The 17,131-nt window shown below is 51.3% G+C and overlaps 2 protein-coding genes across 3 annotated transcripts in view; both read left to right on the plus strand.

Annotated features, from left to right (window-relative positions):
* The first annotated feature begins 228 nt into the window (after positions 1-228).
* Positions 229-6,702, plus strand: LOC142185104 (uncharacterized). 2 transcript variants are annotated; one of them, XM_075260358.1, is made up of 5 exons: positions 229-302; positions 1,653-1,769; positions 2,151-2,274; positions 2,755-2,856; positions 3,595-6,702. In XM_075260358.1, exons 2-5 carry the CDS (start codon positions 1,722-1,724, stop codon positions 6,060-6,062), a joined length of 2,742 nt encoding a protein of 913 aa, XP_075116459.1. In that variant the 5' UTR covers positions 229-302; positions 1,653-1,721; the 3' UTR covers positions 6,063-6,702. The 2 variants fall into 2 exon arrangements, with proteins under 2 accessions (XP_075116459.1, XP_075116458.1); XM_075260357.1 differs by having other exon boundaries at positions 251-458.
* A 2,863-nt stretch (positions 6,703-9,565) lies between these two features.
* Positions 9,566-17,131, plus strand: part of LOC142185105 (uncharacterized) — a 37,123-nt gene continuing 29,557 nt past the window's right edge. The window contains exon 1 of the mRNA XM_075260359.1: positions 9,566-9,619. The gene's annotated coding sequence lies outside the window, so the exon portion shown is untranslated. The remainder of the gene's footprint in view (positions 9,620-17,131) is intronic.

The following is a 17,131-nucleotide window of genomic DNA, read 5'->3' on the forward strand; positions in this document are numbered from 1 at the left end:
ACACACAGCTCTGCTACATAACAGGACACACACACAGCTCCGCTACATAACAGGACACACACACAGCTCCGCTACATAACAGGACACACACACACAGCTCCGCTACATAACAGGACACACACACACAGCTCCGCTACATAACAGGACACACTGTCTAATCCCCTCAAGCCGACTCCTCCCACACATGTGACTGATCACATGGCCGTGACGTCACCACAGGTCCTGTCGCTCACCAGAGTCCTCCCTCTGACCCACCAACCTGCCGCTGCCCCGGAGACTGAGAGCAGAGCCCGGCCGGGCAGGTCTGTAGTACAACAAGTCCCAGCAGACTGGAGCCTTAAACCTTAATCATTGCTGTGGAACTACAGCTCCCAGAAAGCTGTCCGGGATCCTGCACACTCCATCGCTTCAGCAGAAGATGGAGAGTCTGTGTCTGCTGGGATTTGTAGTTCCACAAGGTTTGTATTTAGTGGGAATTATTCTGATTATCAGGGTAGAGAATTCTAGAGAAGTGGGGAAGCTCCAGAGAAGTCTCAGGGGAGGGAAGTGCTGGGGAGGGGACAGGGCAGAGAGAATGGTGCAATGACTGACAGAGGGCAGATATAATGGTGCAATGACTGGCAGAGGGCAGATATAATGGTGCAATGACTGGTACAGGGCAGAGGGAATGGTGCAATGACTGACAGAGGGCAGATATAATGGTGCAATGACTGACAGAGGGCAGATATAATGGTGCAATGACTGGCAGAGGACAGATATAATGGTGCAATGACTGGCAGAGGGCAGATATAATGGTGCAATGACTGGCAGAGGGCAGATATAATGGTGCAATGACTGGCAGAGGGCAGATATAATGGTGCAATGACTGGCAGAGGGCAGATATAATGGTGCAATGACTGGCAGAGGGCAGATATAATGGTGCAATGACTGGCAGAGGGAATGGTGCAATGACTGACAGAGGGCAGATATAATGGTGCAATGACTGGCAGAGGGAATGGTGCAATGACTGACAGAGGGCAGATATAATGGTGCAATGACTGACAGAGGGCAGATATAATGGTGCAATGACTGGCAGAGGGCAGATATAATGGTGCAATGACTGACAGAGGGCAGATATAATGGTGCAATGACTGGTACAGGACAGAGGTAATGGTGCAATGACTGACAGAGGGCAGATATAATGGTGCAATGACTGACAGAGGGCAGATATAATGGTGCAATGACTGGCAGAGGGCAGATATAATGGTGCAATGACTGGCAGAGGGAATGGTGCAATGACTGGAACAGGGAAGATATAATGGTGCAATGACTGGCAGAGGGAATGGTGCAATGACTGGCAGAGGGCAGATATAATGGTGCAATGACTGACAGAGGGCAGATATAATGGTGCAATGACTGGCAGAGGGCAGATATAATGGTGCAATGACTGGCAGAGGGCAGATATAATGGTGCAATGACTGGCAGAGGGCAGATATAATGGTGCAATGACTGGCAGAGGGCAGATATAATGGTGCAATGACTGGCAGAGGGCAGAGGGAATGGTGCAATGACTGGCAGAGGACAGATATAATGGTCTTTGTTCTCTCTGACATGTTTGATATTTTTTACCTTATTCTTATTGTATTATATGTCTTTCCTCTGTTTTTCTGCAGCTTTGCAAAGATAATCTTATAAAATGCAGCCCCAGGAATAATTGCCCTGCACAGGGGCACGATCCGGGGATGACGCCCGCTCACACTCGCCACGCTTCCTGCCTGCAGGCTCATCAGGTGACGTCTCTACAGTATAATGTATGTGTTGTATAGATGAAGTGCAGCACCCTGGGCCGCTTGTAGATGGGACCCAAAATCTTTCCTTAAAGGGATTGTCTGGGGAATGTAATTGCTTTGGGGTTCTCTTCATGCTGGACTTGGGGGTTCCAGGCTGGTTCTGTCCCCGGGTTACAGGATCGGAGACAATCTGCCCCAGGAGATGATCGAGGTCAGACCGTGGAAGGAATTGTTGGATTTCTCATGACTTTGTATATTAATGTGGTGTCCAGGAATTCGCTGCATCTACCGCAATGTGTAGCGTGGCCATAGTAACTAGCCACGTGCACCTATAAGCGACACAGAAGTACACCTTGTATAACGTTTGTCTCTTTCCCACAGATGCCGACCTTTGAGGATATAGCGGTGTATTTCTCGCAGGAGGAGTGGCAATCTTTACAGATAAAAGAGAAAGAAATGTATAAAGATGTGATGATGGAAAACTTCACTTGTCTCCGATCTTTGGGTAAGTTGTCAGTGCCTTCACGTGGTCCTAAGACGTCATACACACAGCAAGAAGAGAAGCTGTATGGCGGCACAATGAGTCAAAGATACCGAGCCATTCCTAGATAATACTGCACATAGTACACATGGACTACCCATCTCACTGGTGTACAAAGCATACATCCGGATGTTACCGCAGGGGATATGGCTGACTCTAAGGTGAAAAGTCGCCAAGTCCTCCATTGTGTGGACTTCAATGTGGTGCGTATATAGGACTGCTATTATCCCGCCAGGGCCTTGACACCTCGATACTCTTATCAGGGGCTTGTCTGACAGCAGACTCTTCTTGGAATTGACTAGGAAGTGTCCTAATAGAAGAGCGGAGCTGCTGCAGAGTCTCTTGTATTTGGGCATAGGACCTGAGGTTATAGATAGAAATCACCTACCATTACTACATTGTGAGACCTGCAATATATAAACATTCACTTCTGTTATCATCCAGGTAACATCGCTGTAAAACCTGAAATTATATCAATGATTGAGAAGGGGCAGGAGCCATGGATCACAGAGCGATGGCCGCCCAAGAGAACATGGAGTGGTCCAGGTAAGAACAGATCACGTCCGGGTGCTGGAGTAACATTATTGTTCTCACACATGAATATCTGGTGCTTGGTGTAATGTCACAATCTCTGGATAATGTCTCAGTCAACTCTAGTGGAAAGTGCAATAGAGAAACATGGCTGCTCTCCTTCCAGACCATTATGGAAGGCCTCCTGCACACGGCTGGGTTTTTAGGACACATTGGGGGGATTTATCGACCCATCTACTCCAGTTTTCTAGTGGTAATGTGGCACGTTTTTGACTCCTGACCCTTTCTTGCACTAAAGATGGGTCACAACCCCCATTTTGTTCATTGCTTACCACTTTCTTTGAATTTTGGTATATCGGAACAGAAAGCAGGCCATTGTGCGAACGCCTTTCTTATTTCCGTAGCCTGAGGAAATCTCCGGCCCTTCCTGGCTGCTGTAAGATTTCCCTTCTAGGACTCGGGCGTATGTCTAATTTATTAAGAGGCCGGAGCCAGTCAGGGCCTTTTCTAAGACTGATATAAGAAATGACAGTCTTAAAGGGTTTGTCTACCCCAAAACGATATTTCATACTGTTGATCTATCCACCAAATAATTCACTGGTATGTGATCCGTTGCAGTCTGACACTTGGGCCCTGCACAGATCAGCTTTTCCAGCAGTGGACTGGGAGTGGATACAGACCCAGTCCAAGCCTACATCCTTGTTCATTAAGCTTTGTTTTACTAGGAACTGAAATGGCATCTTCTTTTTGCAGATGGAGAGCCCATAGGGCAGTCAGTGCCTGCAGCCTTGAAGCCTCAGGAAGCCTCACAGCAAAGTCCTGGTGATATTGACAGTCTACTGCACCCTGCTGACCCCGTGCACACTGACAAACAGGAGCAATCGCTTTCTTTTTTGGAGCACAGGCGGCCATTTCCTACTAAACTCTCTCTTAAAAAACACCAGAAATCACTCGCCGCCATCAAGCCGTATTTCTGCCACGAATGTAGAAAGAGTTTTAGCACGAAGTCTCATCTTGTTAGACATCAAGTTGCTCATTTTGATAGAAAACCTCTGATTTGTCCAGAATGCGGAAAATGTTTTACACAATACTCAACCTTTCTTTTACACAGCAGGATCCATAAAGGAGAGATGCGCTTTTCTTGCTCGGAGTGTGGAAAGCTTTTCATGCAGAAGTCTGAATTTATCAAACATACGAGAACTCACAGCGGGGTGCAGAAGCCCTTTGTGTGCACCATCTGTAGCAAAAGCTTTGACATGAGCTCAGGCCTTGTCAAGCACTTGAGGATCCATACTGGTGAGAAGCCGTATTCGTGTTCTGTGTGCGCTAAGAGTTTTAGGCAGAAGTCACATCTGGTCAAACATCAAATCGTCCATTCTGAGGAGAAGTTCTTCTTCTGTTGGGAGTGTGGGATTCGTTCTTCATCAGCTGCAGAACACGCCAAACATAAACTGATACATTCTAGTAATAAGCCGTTCTCGTGTTCCGAATGCCAAAAGCGATTTAGATGGAAGTCGTCTCTTTTGGAACACGTGAGGATTCACACAGGTGAGAAACCATTTTCTTGCCCACAGTGCCCAAAAAGTTTTCGTTGGAAGTCTTCCTTGGTGGAACACCAGCGGGTTCACGCCATCGACAAACTTTTTCCTTGCACTGAATGTGATAAATCTTTCTATAAGCGATCTAATCTGGAGCAGCATCAAAGAACGCACACAGGGGAAAAGCCGTATGCCTGTTCAGACTGCAACAAGAGGTTTAGCCGCAAAAGACATCTGATACGGCACCAGCTGGTGCACAGCGAGGAGACTCCATTTTCTTGTTCCGAGTGTGGAAAGTGCTTTACCCGAGAGGTTGCACTAAAGCAGCACCAAAAGATCCACAATAAGATCATCTGCCCTTCCAAAGACTGCGGGAAAGTCTTTACTTACCAGTCCGAACTCTTGAAGCATTTAAGAGTTCACTCTGGGGAGAAGCCATATTCCTGCTCGTCTTGCGGCAAGTGCTTTAGCAGCATATCGAACCTCAACAACCATCAACATGTTCACACCGGAGTGAAATCACATGCCTGCCCAGAATGTGACAAACAGTTTGCTCAGAAATCTGCCCTTATCAAACACTTGAGAACCCACACAGGAGAAAAACCGTACGAGTGTCCTGTCTGTAAGAAAGGCTTTAGCCAGAAATGCCAAGTCGCCAAACATCAGAAAGTTCACACCAAAGTGCAGCAATTTTCTTGCCAGGAATGTAATAAAAATTTCCCGACCAAGTCAGACCTTACCAGGCATCTCGTAGTCCACACAGGACAGAAACCATTCTCTTGTTCAGAGTGTGGGAAATGCTTCTGTAGAAAGTCCAACCTTAAGCAGCACCAGAAAATCCACACAGGGGAGAAGCCATTTTTATGCAACCATTGTGAGAAGTCTTTTGTAACCAAAGCACATCTGGTCCGTCACCAGGTCAGTCACAATGAGGGAAAGCCATTCATATGTTCTGAGTGTGGAAAAACCTTCACTCAGTTTTCATCACTTGCTCAACACGAGAAGGTTCACAAAGGTGTCGCTCCGTTTTCATGTTCCGAGTGCGAAGAAGTCTTCTCTCAGAAGTCTGGTCTCGAAAAGCATGTTAGAACCCACACAGGTGAGAAACCATACTCCTGTTCAGACTGTGGAAAATCTTTCAACGTCAACTCAGCCCTCCAAAATCATAAAAAAATACATTGCGGGGAGAAGCTGTTTTCATGTTCCGAGTGTCTGAAAAGTTTTAGTCTGAAGTCCCGTCTAGACAGGCACAAAAGGGTCCATAGTGAGGGGAAGCCATATACCTGCTCGGAGTGTGGCCAAGGCTTTGTAAACAGCTACAAGCTGACGAAACATCAGGCCGTCCACAAAGGAAACAAACCCTTCCCGTGTTCCGAATGTGAAAAGAGCTTCAACTGGAGGTCGTCTCTCCTAGAACATCTGCGGCTTCATACAGGAGAAAAGCCCTACATGTGCGCCGAGTGTGGCCGGAGTTATTCCAGGAGGTCTGCTCTGAAGAAACACCAAGAAACTCATCCAACAGGCAAAGGAGATGCTTGGAAGCGCTCAGATCTCAATCCACCTCAGAAACAAAAGAATTCACCAAACAGAGAAGATTCTGGAATTTCAGAAAACCAGGAACATTTCAATGACATTACTGTAAAGGTGGAAATCAAAGAGGAAGAACATGCAGGCCTCGAATAATGGAAGAGCCATGAAATATGGACCTCATTGTCCTATGACCCTTCATAGATGTTCTCCATAACGGAGATGTATTAAAGGGCTCGCGTAGACAATTAGCTTATGGAAAAATCACTCAGATATATCACCAGTTCCAGTCTGTAGGTGTCCTGACTACCATGACCCCTGGCAATGGCTAGAAGAAAGTGGTTTAGTTGTCAGCCCAATGTGTCAACTCTTATCTTGTCGCCGGCACTTGGTTACATGTTTGCCAGTTGACTACAGTGAGCTTAACCGTAGGTCGAGCGGAGATGGAGCCACAAGGCTTTCCATGGTCACAGCAGCCTGAACCATCAGTCCTGATACGATTCCCAGTTGAGTCCAGACATGGAGAGAGGTGGAAAAGCTGGATTATCTGCCCTTATGTCAGAGGTGACCACCCTATGACCTGCCACCTAACATATGGCGGCACCCTGCAGATATATGGGCTGTTACTATGCAACAATTCTCAGCAATTGCAAGTGAATAACAATAGTAACGTAAATGGCTAACACTACTGACGTTATTAATCTTGTCCTCGCGTATCCATTTATAGTCTGTGTATTGCTATCTAGATGAAAGACGTCTTGGAATGTATTATAGCAGGATGACGTGTTTATGTACAAATACAGAAAAAAAATTACTAAACTTTATGTTTTTATGGTCATATTTTTGAACGAATTTCAGCCAGGTGTTCCATTTACTGGTCTCCTTAGTGATGAATTTACAGCAAATGCGGTATTTGTCATGGCCGCCACCCAGCCATGTTTAGGACACATGATTTACATACCTGGGGGTTTCCACTTGAGATGTGAGAGGGAAGTAGATGCTTTGCCAACGGTCCTCCTAAAATGATGGCGCTGTATACACTGTGATTGGGGGCAGCCATTGTGTATGTGTGACAAATCGCTGCAGGACAAGATAATAAGACCACCGGCGCGGCCACCGGAGCATCACCATATCGCGGGAACACTTTTGTTGTAGGGAAAAACACCATTGTAGGGCTTTTAAAAAATAATTTCCATATCCATTTTTGATGCACCGTCTCGCACAACTGACAAAAGACGAAGCTGCTCTGCTTTGTGTGTTTTGACGGCTACATAAATAGACCTGTAGATACAATCCTAGACATGTAGCATTGTGTCATGTGAATAAGGCCAAAAACCGATCGACACGTGCGTTTCTGACAGAGGTCGGTCATGTGACTAAGGCTTTCTTGTACCATGTTCTCTTCATTTAGGGGGGTTTCTTTACATTTTGAAACAAACCTAATAATTTGTCTCCTTCTTCTGTATCCAAGATGGATCTGTGTGATTTTTTTTTCTCAAGCAGGGAGTTGTGTAGCGGACCACATTAACCCTTTCAGTCATTCATCCTAGAAGGATATACTTCATGGCGTCAAGGAGGTTATTTGTATACAGGATTTCCATTTAGGTCACACCCAATAAAAAGGAAAAGTGACAAGGGCAGAATAACATCTGGAAAATAAGTGCAATTGCTTCATAAAGGTATAAGAAGAGCCCAGACAAAGCCGCACGTAGCTTAATAAATGTGACCCCCGCGGCAGAGCCAACCCGCTATAACCTAGGATCATAAGATTGCTGTCGCCCTGCACCTCCTGCACTCATATTACTGAATGGAGTCCCGTTGTGACCCTGAGGGTGCAGCAAGTGTTGCACAAAAGTCGAGCAATATTCGCTATTTTGCGACTACAAGTCCCGGGTGCAGCACCCGCAGTGCGACTCCAATCACTAACATGAGCAGGGCGATCCTTAGTCACAGCCGTATAGACCTTGATAAAATATCGCACATTATGAGCTGTGCGGAGACGGGACATTGCTGCGGAGATTTATCCTAATTCTGCTAGATTTGGAGCTGGAAGGAATTTTTCTATTAATATGCGGCATCTTCTTTATGAAGGATTTAGACGGCCTTGTGTCTTTTCTAGAACTTTATTGGCTACTCAGCTATAAACACACGGTTACCGGACTTAGATCTGCTCATTCACTTTGCACGAACATTTTTTTCTATGTTTATTCTTCTCTGATTTCCTTTATAGTTCCCATTCCTACTGCAGACACTTCTAGGTTTGGCTCAAAAAACTACAGAAAAATCTACAACCAAAAACAAAGTCGCAGTTCCATTATGTGTGACCTCAGCCCTAATCTGCGTAGCTCAGATTGCAGAAAAAATATTGCAGAAAATGCAGAAAGTTACGGTAACTTTACTTATGGGAATGTATTATATGCGTTATATGGGGAGAGGCAAAACTGAAAAACTCCAGGAGCCCTGTGGGCCCCATAAGGAGACGGGGATGTCAAGCGAAATATTATAGTTGGGGTCTGGTACAGGTTTTACTTTGGGGTTGATGACGTTTCTGCACATTACACAGAACTTTGCTGGACGCACATTACACAAACATTGATGCTGCGTGTACAATCCTGCAGCAGGTTTATTACCCCCACATGCACACACAATACACGCACAGGCAGGTGTCAGGCACTGTACACGCATGAACTGCTCTGCTATATGCAGGAGACGTGTTACAGCACAGTCTACAGACACATCACACACAGTTCTGCCGCGTGCACATTACTGATACAGCTTTGTGTCAGGCATGTTACATACAATACACGCACAGGCAGGTGTCAGGCACTGTACACGCATGAACTGCTCTGCTATATGCAGGAGACATGTTACAGCACAGTCTACAGACACATCACACACAGTTCTGCCGCGTGCACATTACTGATACAGCTTTGTGTCAGGCATGTTACATACAATACACGCACAGTTTGGTGTCAGGCACTGTACACACGTGAACTGCTCTGCTATATGCAGGAGACATGTTACAGCACAGTCTACAGACACATCACACACAGTTCTGCCGCGTGCACATTACTGATACAGCTTTGTGTCAGGCATGTTACATACAATACACGCACAGTTTGGTGTCAGGCACTGTACACGCATGAACTGCTCTGCTATATGCAGGAGACGTGTTACAGCACAGTCTACAGACACATCACACACAGTTCTGCCGTGTGCACATTACTGATACAGCTTTGTGTCAGACATGTTACATACATTACATGCACAGTTTGGTGTCAGGCACTGTACACGCATGAACTGCTCTGCTATATGCAGGAGACATGTTACAGCACAGTCTACAGACACATCACACACAGTTCTGCCGTGTGCACATTACTGATACAGCTTTGTGTCAGGCATGTTACATACACTACACGCACAGGCAGGTGTCAGGCACTGTACACGCATGAACTGCTCTGCTATATGCAGGAGACATGTTACAGCACAGTCTACAGACACATCACACACAGTTCTGCCGCGTGCACATTACTGATACAGCTTTGTGTCAGACATGTTACATACATTACATGCACACTATACGACGCCAAGGAGTATACAGCCCCCAGGTTGTCACAGTCTGACTCCGCCCACACATGTGACAGATCACATGATCCAGCCATCATCACAGGTCCTTGATTCCAGCAGGATACGGTCCTTACTAATGGACACAGGTGGGGCTTGTGGCCGTGTCTGGGGGACGGTGCGGGGATTACTGCTCATCTGTTCCAGGCTATAGTGACACCCAATGTGGAACTACAAGTCCCAGCCTGTGCGGCCCTGCTTGCTGTATATGGTAGTTTTACGACTACAAGAGACCTAGCAGGTATATCTGGGATTTGTAGTCCTACACCATGGCAATGCCTGGAAGGTTATTAGGATATGCTGGAATAAGTCGTCCTGTGTTGGTTATTGGGGCACTCGGGGGTTAGACTTTCTGTATAATGATGGCTGTGATATAGGATACGGTATAGTCCGGGAATACGACCGATACACTGACTGTATTTGCCGGACTATGACTGTGTGCAGAGCAGATCGGGGTTTTCTTCCAGAGACAACCATTGTATAGTTTAGTTAAGATAATCCATTAATAGTCCACCATCAAAGGATTCCATCCCATCAGGTTGATGTCAGAAGTGGGATTTGAACCCCGGCCTCCATGTCTAGGTAAGAGCTTCCTCTTGAGTCTGGCACCGTAGACCGCTCGGCCCTCCTGACATCCAGCTAAGTATCCGACCACATCTACTGCAGGGAGGATGGTCGGAGATGGCTCCCCTACAGCCGGCAGTCCGGGGGTCTCTACACCTGGATGATGATAGCAGGAGGCTTTGGGTGTTGTACGGCTGCTCGGCCATCCTGACATCCAGCTAAGTATCCGACCACATCTACTGCTGGATGGATGGTCGGAGATGGCTCCAGTACAGCCGGCAGTCCGGGGGCCTCTACACCTGGATGATGATAGCAGGAGGCTTTGGGTGTTGTACGGCTGCCCGGACCTCCTGACATCCAGCTAAGTATCCGACCACATCTACTGCTGGATGGATGGTCGGAGATGGCTCCCCTACAGCCGGCAGTCCGGGGGCCTCTACACCTGGATGATGATAGCAGGAGGCTTTGGGTGTTGTACGGCTGCCCGGACCTCCTGACATACAGCTAAGTATCCGACCACATCTACTGCTGGATGGATGGTCGGAGATGGCTCCCCTACAGCCGGCAGTCCGGGGGTCTCTACACCTGGATGATGATAGCAGGAGGCTTTGGGTGTTGTACGGCTGCCCGGACCTCCTGACATACAGCTAAGTATCCGACCACATCTACTGCTGGATGGATGGTCGGAGATGGCTCCAGTACAGCCGGCAGTCCGGGGGCCTCTACACCTGGATGATGATAGCAGGAGGCTTTGGGTGTTGTACGGCTGCCCGGACCTCCTGACATCCAGCTAAGTATCCGACCACATCTACTGCTGGATGGATGGTCAGAGATGGCTCCAGTACAGCCGGCAGTCCGGGGGCCTCTACACCTGGATGATGATAGCAGGAGGCTTTGGGTGTTGTACGGCTGCCCGGACCTCCTGACATCCAGCTAAGTATCCGACCACATCTACTGCTGGATGGATGGTCGGAGATGGCTCCAGTACAGCCGGCAGTCCGGGGGCCTCTACACCTGGATGATGATAGCAGGAGGCTTTGGGTGTTGTACGGCTGCCCGGACCTCCTGACATCCAGCTAAGTATCCGACCACATCTACTGCTGGATGGATGGTCGGAGATGGCTCCCCTACAGCCGGCAGTCCGGGGGCCTCTACACCTGGATGATGATAGCAGGAGGCTTTGGGTGTTGTACGGCTGCCCGGACCTCCTGACATACAGCTAAGTATCCGACCACATCTACTGCTGGATGGATGGTCGGAGATGGCTCCCCTACAGCCGGCAGTCCGGGGGTCTCTACACCTGGATGATGATAGCAGGAGGCTTTGGGTGTTGTACGGCTGCCCGGACCTCCTGACATACAGCTAAGTATCCGACCACATCTACTGCTGGATGGATGGTCGGAGATGGCTCCAGTACAGCCGGCAGTCCGGGGGCCTCTACACCTGGATGATGATAGCAGGAGGCTTTGGGTGTTGTACGGCTGCCCGGACCTCCTGACATCCAGCTAAGTATCCGACCACATCTACTGCTGGATGGATGGTCAGAGATGGCTCCAGTACAGCCGGCAGTCCGGGGGCCTCTACACCTGGATGATGATAGCAGGAGGCTTTGGGTGTTGTACGGCTGCCCGGACCTCCTGACATCCAGCTAAGTATCCGACCACATCTACTGCAGGGAGGATGGTCGGAGATGGCTCCAGTACAGCCGGCAGTCCGGGGGCCTCTACACCTGGATGATGATAGCAGGAGGCTTTGGGTGTTGTACGGCTGCCCGGACCTCCTGACATCCAGCTAAGGATCCGACCACATCTACTGCAGGGAGGATGGTCGGAGATGGCTCCCCTACAGCCAGCAGTCCGGGGGCCTCTACACCTGGATGATGATAGCAGGAGGCTTTGGGTGTTGTACGGCTGCCCGGACCTCCTGACATACAGCTAAGTATCCGACCACATCTACTGCTGGATGGATGGTCGGAGATGGCTCCAGTACAGCCGGCAGTCCGGGGGCCTCTACACCTGGATGATGATAGCAGGAGGCTTTGGGTGTTGTACGGCTGCTCGGCCATCCTGACATCCAGCTAAGTATCCGACCACATCTACTGCAGGGAGGATGGTCGGAGATGGCTCCCCTACAGCCGGCAGTCCGGGGGCCTCTACACCTGGATGATGATAGCAGGAGGCTTTGGGTGTTGTACGGCTGCCCGGACCTCCTGACATACAGCTAAGTATCCGACCACATCTACTGCAGGGAGGATGGTCGGAGATGGCTCCAGTACAGCCGGCAGTCCGGGGGCCTCTACACCTGGATGATGATAGCAGGAGGCTTTGGGTGTTGTTCGGCTGCTCGGACCTCCTGACATCCAGCTAAGTATCCGACCACATCTACTGCTGGATGGATGGTCGGAGATGGCTCCAGTACAGCCGGCAGTCCGGGGGCCTCTACACCTGGATGATGATAGCAGGAGGCTTTGGGTGTTGTACGGCTGCCCGGACCTCCTGACATACAGCTAAGCATCCGACCACATCTACTGCAGGGAGGATGGTCGGAGATGGCTCCAGTACAGCCGGCAGTCCGGGGGCCTCTACACCTGGATGATGATAGCAGGAGGCTTTGGGTGTTGTACGGCTGCTCGGACCTCCTGACATCCAGCTAAGTATCCGACCACATCTACTGCTGGATGGATGGTCGGAGATGGCTCCAGTACAGCCGGCAGTCCGGGGGCCTCTACACCTGGATGATGATAGCAGGAGGCTTTGGGTGTTGTACGGCTGCCCGGACCTCCTGACATCCAGCTAAGTATCCGACCACATCTACTGCTGGATGGATGGTCGGAGATGGCTCCAGTACAGCCGGCAGTCCGGGGGCCTCTACACCTGGATGATGATAGCAGGAGGCTTTGGGTGTTGTACGGCTGCCCGGACCTCCTGACATCCAGCTAAGTATCCGACCACATCTACTGCAGGGAGGATGGTCGGAGATGGCTCCAGTACAGCCGGCAGTCCGGGGGCCTCTACACCTGGATGATGATAGCAGGAGGCTTTGGGTGTTGTACGGCTGCTCGGACCTCCTGACATCCAGCTAAGTATCCGACCACATCTACTGCAGGGAGGATGGTCGGAGATGGCTCCAGTACAGCCGGCAGTCCGGGGGCCTCTACACCTGGATGATGATAGCAGGAGGCTTTGGGTGTTGTACGGCTGCTCGGACCTCCTGACATCCAGCTAAGTATCCGACCACATCTACTGCTGGATGGATGGTCGGAGATGGCTCCAGTACAGCCGGCAGTCCGGGGGCCTCTACACCTGGATGATGATAGCAGGAGGCTTTGGGTGTTGTACGGCTGCCCGGACCTCCTGACATACAGCTAAGTATCCGACCACATCTACTGCAGGGAGGATGGTCGGAGATGGTTCCAGTACAGCCGGCAGTCCGGGGGCCTCTACACCTGGATGATGATAGCAGGAGGCTTTGGGTGTTGTACGGCTGCTCGGACCTCCTGACATCCAGCTAAGTATCCGACCACATCTACTGCTGGATGGATGGTCGGAGATGGCTCCAGTACAGCCGGCAGTCCGGGGGCCTCTACACCTGGATGATGATAGCAGGAGGCTTTGGGTGTTGTACGGCTGCCCGGACCTCCTGACATCCAGCTAAGTATCCGACCACATCTACTGCTGGATGGATGGTCGGAGATGGCTCCAGTACAGCCGGCAGTCCGGGGGCCTCTACACCTGGATGATGATAGCAGGAGGCTTTGGGTGTTGTACGGCTGCCCGGACCTCCTGACATCCAGCTAAGTATCCGACCACATCTACTGCAGGGAGGATGGTCGGAGATGGCTCCAGTACAGCCGGCAGTCCGGGGGCCTCTACACCTGGATGATGATAGCAGGAGGCTTTGGGTGTTGTACGGCTGCTCGGACCTCCTGACATCCAGCTAAGTATCCGACCACATCTACTGCTGGATGGATGGTCGGAGATGGCTCCAGTACAGCCGGCAGTCCGGGGGCCTCTACACCTGGATGATGATAGCAGGAGGCTTTGGGTGTTGTACGGCTGCCCGGACCTCCTGACATCCAGCTAAGTATCCGACCACATCTACTGCTGGATGGATGGTCGGAGATGGCTCCAGTACAGCCGGCAGTCCGGGGGCCTCTACACCTGGATGATGATAGCAGGAGGCTTTGGGTGTTGTACGGCTGCCCGGACCTCCTGACATACAGCTAAGTATCCGACCACATCTACTGCTGGATGGATGGTCGGAGATGGCTCCAGTACAGCCGGCAGTCCGGGGGCCTCTACACCTGGATGATGATAGCAGGAGGCTTTGGGTGTTGTACGGCTGCCCGGACCTCCTGACATACAGCTAAGTATCCGACCACATCTACTGCTGGATGGATGGTCGGAGATGGCTCCCCTACAGCCGGCAGTCCGGGGGCCTCTACACCTGGATGATGATAGCAGGAGGCTTTGGGTGTTGTACGGCTGCCCGGACCTCCTGACATACAGCTAAGTATCCGACCACATCTACTGCTGGATGGATGGTCGGAGATGGCTCCAGTACAGCCGGCAGTCCGGGGGCCTCTACACCTGGATGATGATAGCAGGAGGCTTTGGGTGTTGTACGGCTGCTCGGCCATCCTGACATCCAGCTAAGTATCCGACCACATCTACTGCAGGGAGGATGGTCGGAGATGGCTCCCCTACAGCCGGCAGTCGGGGGGCCTCTACACCTGGATGATGATAGCAGGAGGCTTTGGGTGTTGTACGGCTGCCCGGACCTCCTGACATACAGCTAAGTATCCGACCACATCTACTGCTGGATGGATGGTCGGAGATGGCTCCCCTACAGCCGGCAGTCCGGGGGCCTCTACACCTGGATGATGATAGCAGGAGGCTTTGGGTGTTGTACGGCTGCCCGGACCTCCTGACATACAGCTAAGTATCCGACCACATCTACTGCTGGATGGATGGTCGGAGATGGCTCCAGTACAGCCGGCAGTCCGGGGGCCTCTACACCTGGATGATGATAGCAGGAGGCTTTGGGTGTTGTACGGCTGCTCGGCCATCCTGACATCCAGCTAAGTATCCGACCACATCTACTGCAGGGAGGATGGTCGGAGATGGCTCCCCTACAGCCGGCAGTCCGGGGGCCTCTACACCTGGATGATGATAGCAGGAGGCTTTGGGTGTTGTACGGCTGCCCGGACCTCCTGACATACAGCTAAGTATCCGACCACATCTACTGCAGGGAGGATGGTCGGAGATGGCTCCAGTACAGCCGGCAGTCCGGGGGCCTCTACACCTGGATGATGATAGCAGGAGGCTTTGGGTGTTGTACGGCTGCTCGGACCTCCTGACATCCAGCTAAGTATCCGACCACATCTACTGCTGGATGGATGGTCGGAGATGGCTCCCGTACAGCCGGCAGTCCGGGGGCCTCTACACCTGGATGATGATAGCAGGAGGCTTTGGGTGTTGTACGGCTGCCCGGACCTCCTGACATACAGCTAAGTATCCGACCACATCTACTGCAGGGAGGATGGTCGGAGATGGCTCCAGTACAGCCGGCAGTCCGGGGGCCTCTACACCTGGATGATGATAGCAGGAGGCTTTGGGTGTTGTACGGCTGCTCGGACCTCCTGACATCCAGCTAAGTATCCGACCACATCTACTGCTGGATGGATGGTCGGAGATGGCTCCAGTACAGCCGGCAGTCCGGGGGCCTCTACACCTGGATGATGATAGCAGGAGGCTTTGGGTGTTGTACGGCTGCCCGGACCTCCTGACATCCAGCTAAGTATCCGACCACATCTACTGCTGGATGGATGGTCGGAGATGGCTCCAGTACAGCCGGCAGTCCGGGGGCCTCTACACCTGGATGATGATAGCAGGAGGCTTTGGGTGTTGTACGGCTGCCCGGACCTCCTGACATCCAGCTAAGTATCCGACCACATCTACTGCAGGGAGAATGGTCGGAGATGGCTCCAGTACAGCCGGTAGTCCGGGGGCCTCTACACCTGGATGATGATAGCAGGAGGCTTTGGGTGTTGTACGGCTGCTCGGACCTCCTGACATCCAGCTAAGTATCCGACCACATCTACTGCTGGATGGATGGTCGGAGATGGCTCCAGTACAGCCGGCAGTCCGGGGGCCTCTACACCTGGATGATGATAGCAGGAGGCTTTGGGTGTTGTACGGCTGCCCGGACCTCCTGACATCCAGCTAAGTATCCGACCACATCTACTGCTGGATGGATGGTCGGAGATGGCTCCAGTACAGCCGGCAGTCCGGGGGCCTCTACACCTGGATGATGATAGCAGGAGGCTTTGGGTGTTGTACGGCTGCCCGGACCTCCTGACATACAGCTAAGTATCCGACCACATCTACTGCAGGGAGGATGGTCGGAGATGGCTCCAGTACAGCCGGCAGTCCGGGGGCCTCTACACCTGGATGATGATAGCAGGAGGCTTTGGGTGTTGTACGGCTGCCCGGACCTCCTGACATACAGCTAAGTATCCGACCACATCTACTGCTGGATGGATGGTCGGAGATGGCTCCAGTACAGCCGGCAGTCCGGGGGCCTCTACACCTGGATGATGATAGCAGGAGGCTTTGGGTGTTGTACGGCTGCCCGGACCTCCTGACATCCAGCTAAGTATCCGACCACATCTACTGCTGGATGGATGGTCGGAGATGGCTCCAGTACAGCCGGCAGTCCGGGGGCCTCTACACCTGGATGATGATAGCAGGAGGCTTTGGGTGTTGTACGGCTGCTCGGCCATCCTGACATCCAGCTAAGTATCCGACCACATCTACTGCTGGATGGATGGTCGGAGATGGCTCCAGTACAGCCGGCAGTCCGGGGGCCTCTACACCTGGATGATGATAGCAGGAGGCTTTGGGTGTTGTACGGCTGCCCGGACCTCCTGACATCCAGCTAAGTATCCGACCACATCTACTGCTGGATGGATGGTCGGAGATGGCTCCCCTACAGCCGGCAGTCCGGGGGCCTCTACACCTGGATGATGATAGCAG

Source organism: Leptodactylus fuscus, chromosome 11, assembly GCF_031893055.1.
Source record: "Leptodactylus fuscus isolate aLepFus1 chromosome 11, aLepFus1.hap2, whole genome shotgun sequence".
NCBI classification, from domain to species: domain Eukaryota; kingdom Metazoa; phylum Chordata; class Amphibia; order Anura; family Leptodactylidae; genus Leptodactylus; species Leptodactylus fuscus.

Coding starts and splice junctions, on each gene's coding strand:
- LOC142185104 (XM_075260358.1), top strand. CDS start 1,722: ATGACGCCCGCTCACACTCGCCACGCTTCCTGCCTGCAGGCTCATCAG. Junction 1,770..2,150: donor CCTGCCTGCAGGCTCATCAG/GTGACGTCTCTA, acceptor TCTTTCCCACAG/ATGCCGACCTTTGAGGATAT. Junction 2,857..3,594: donor GAGAACATGGAGTGGTCCAG/GTAAGAACAGAT, acceptor TTCTTTTTGCAG/ATGGAGAGCCCATAGGGCAG.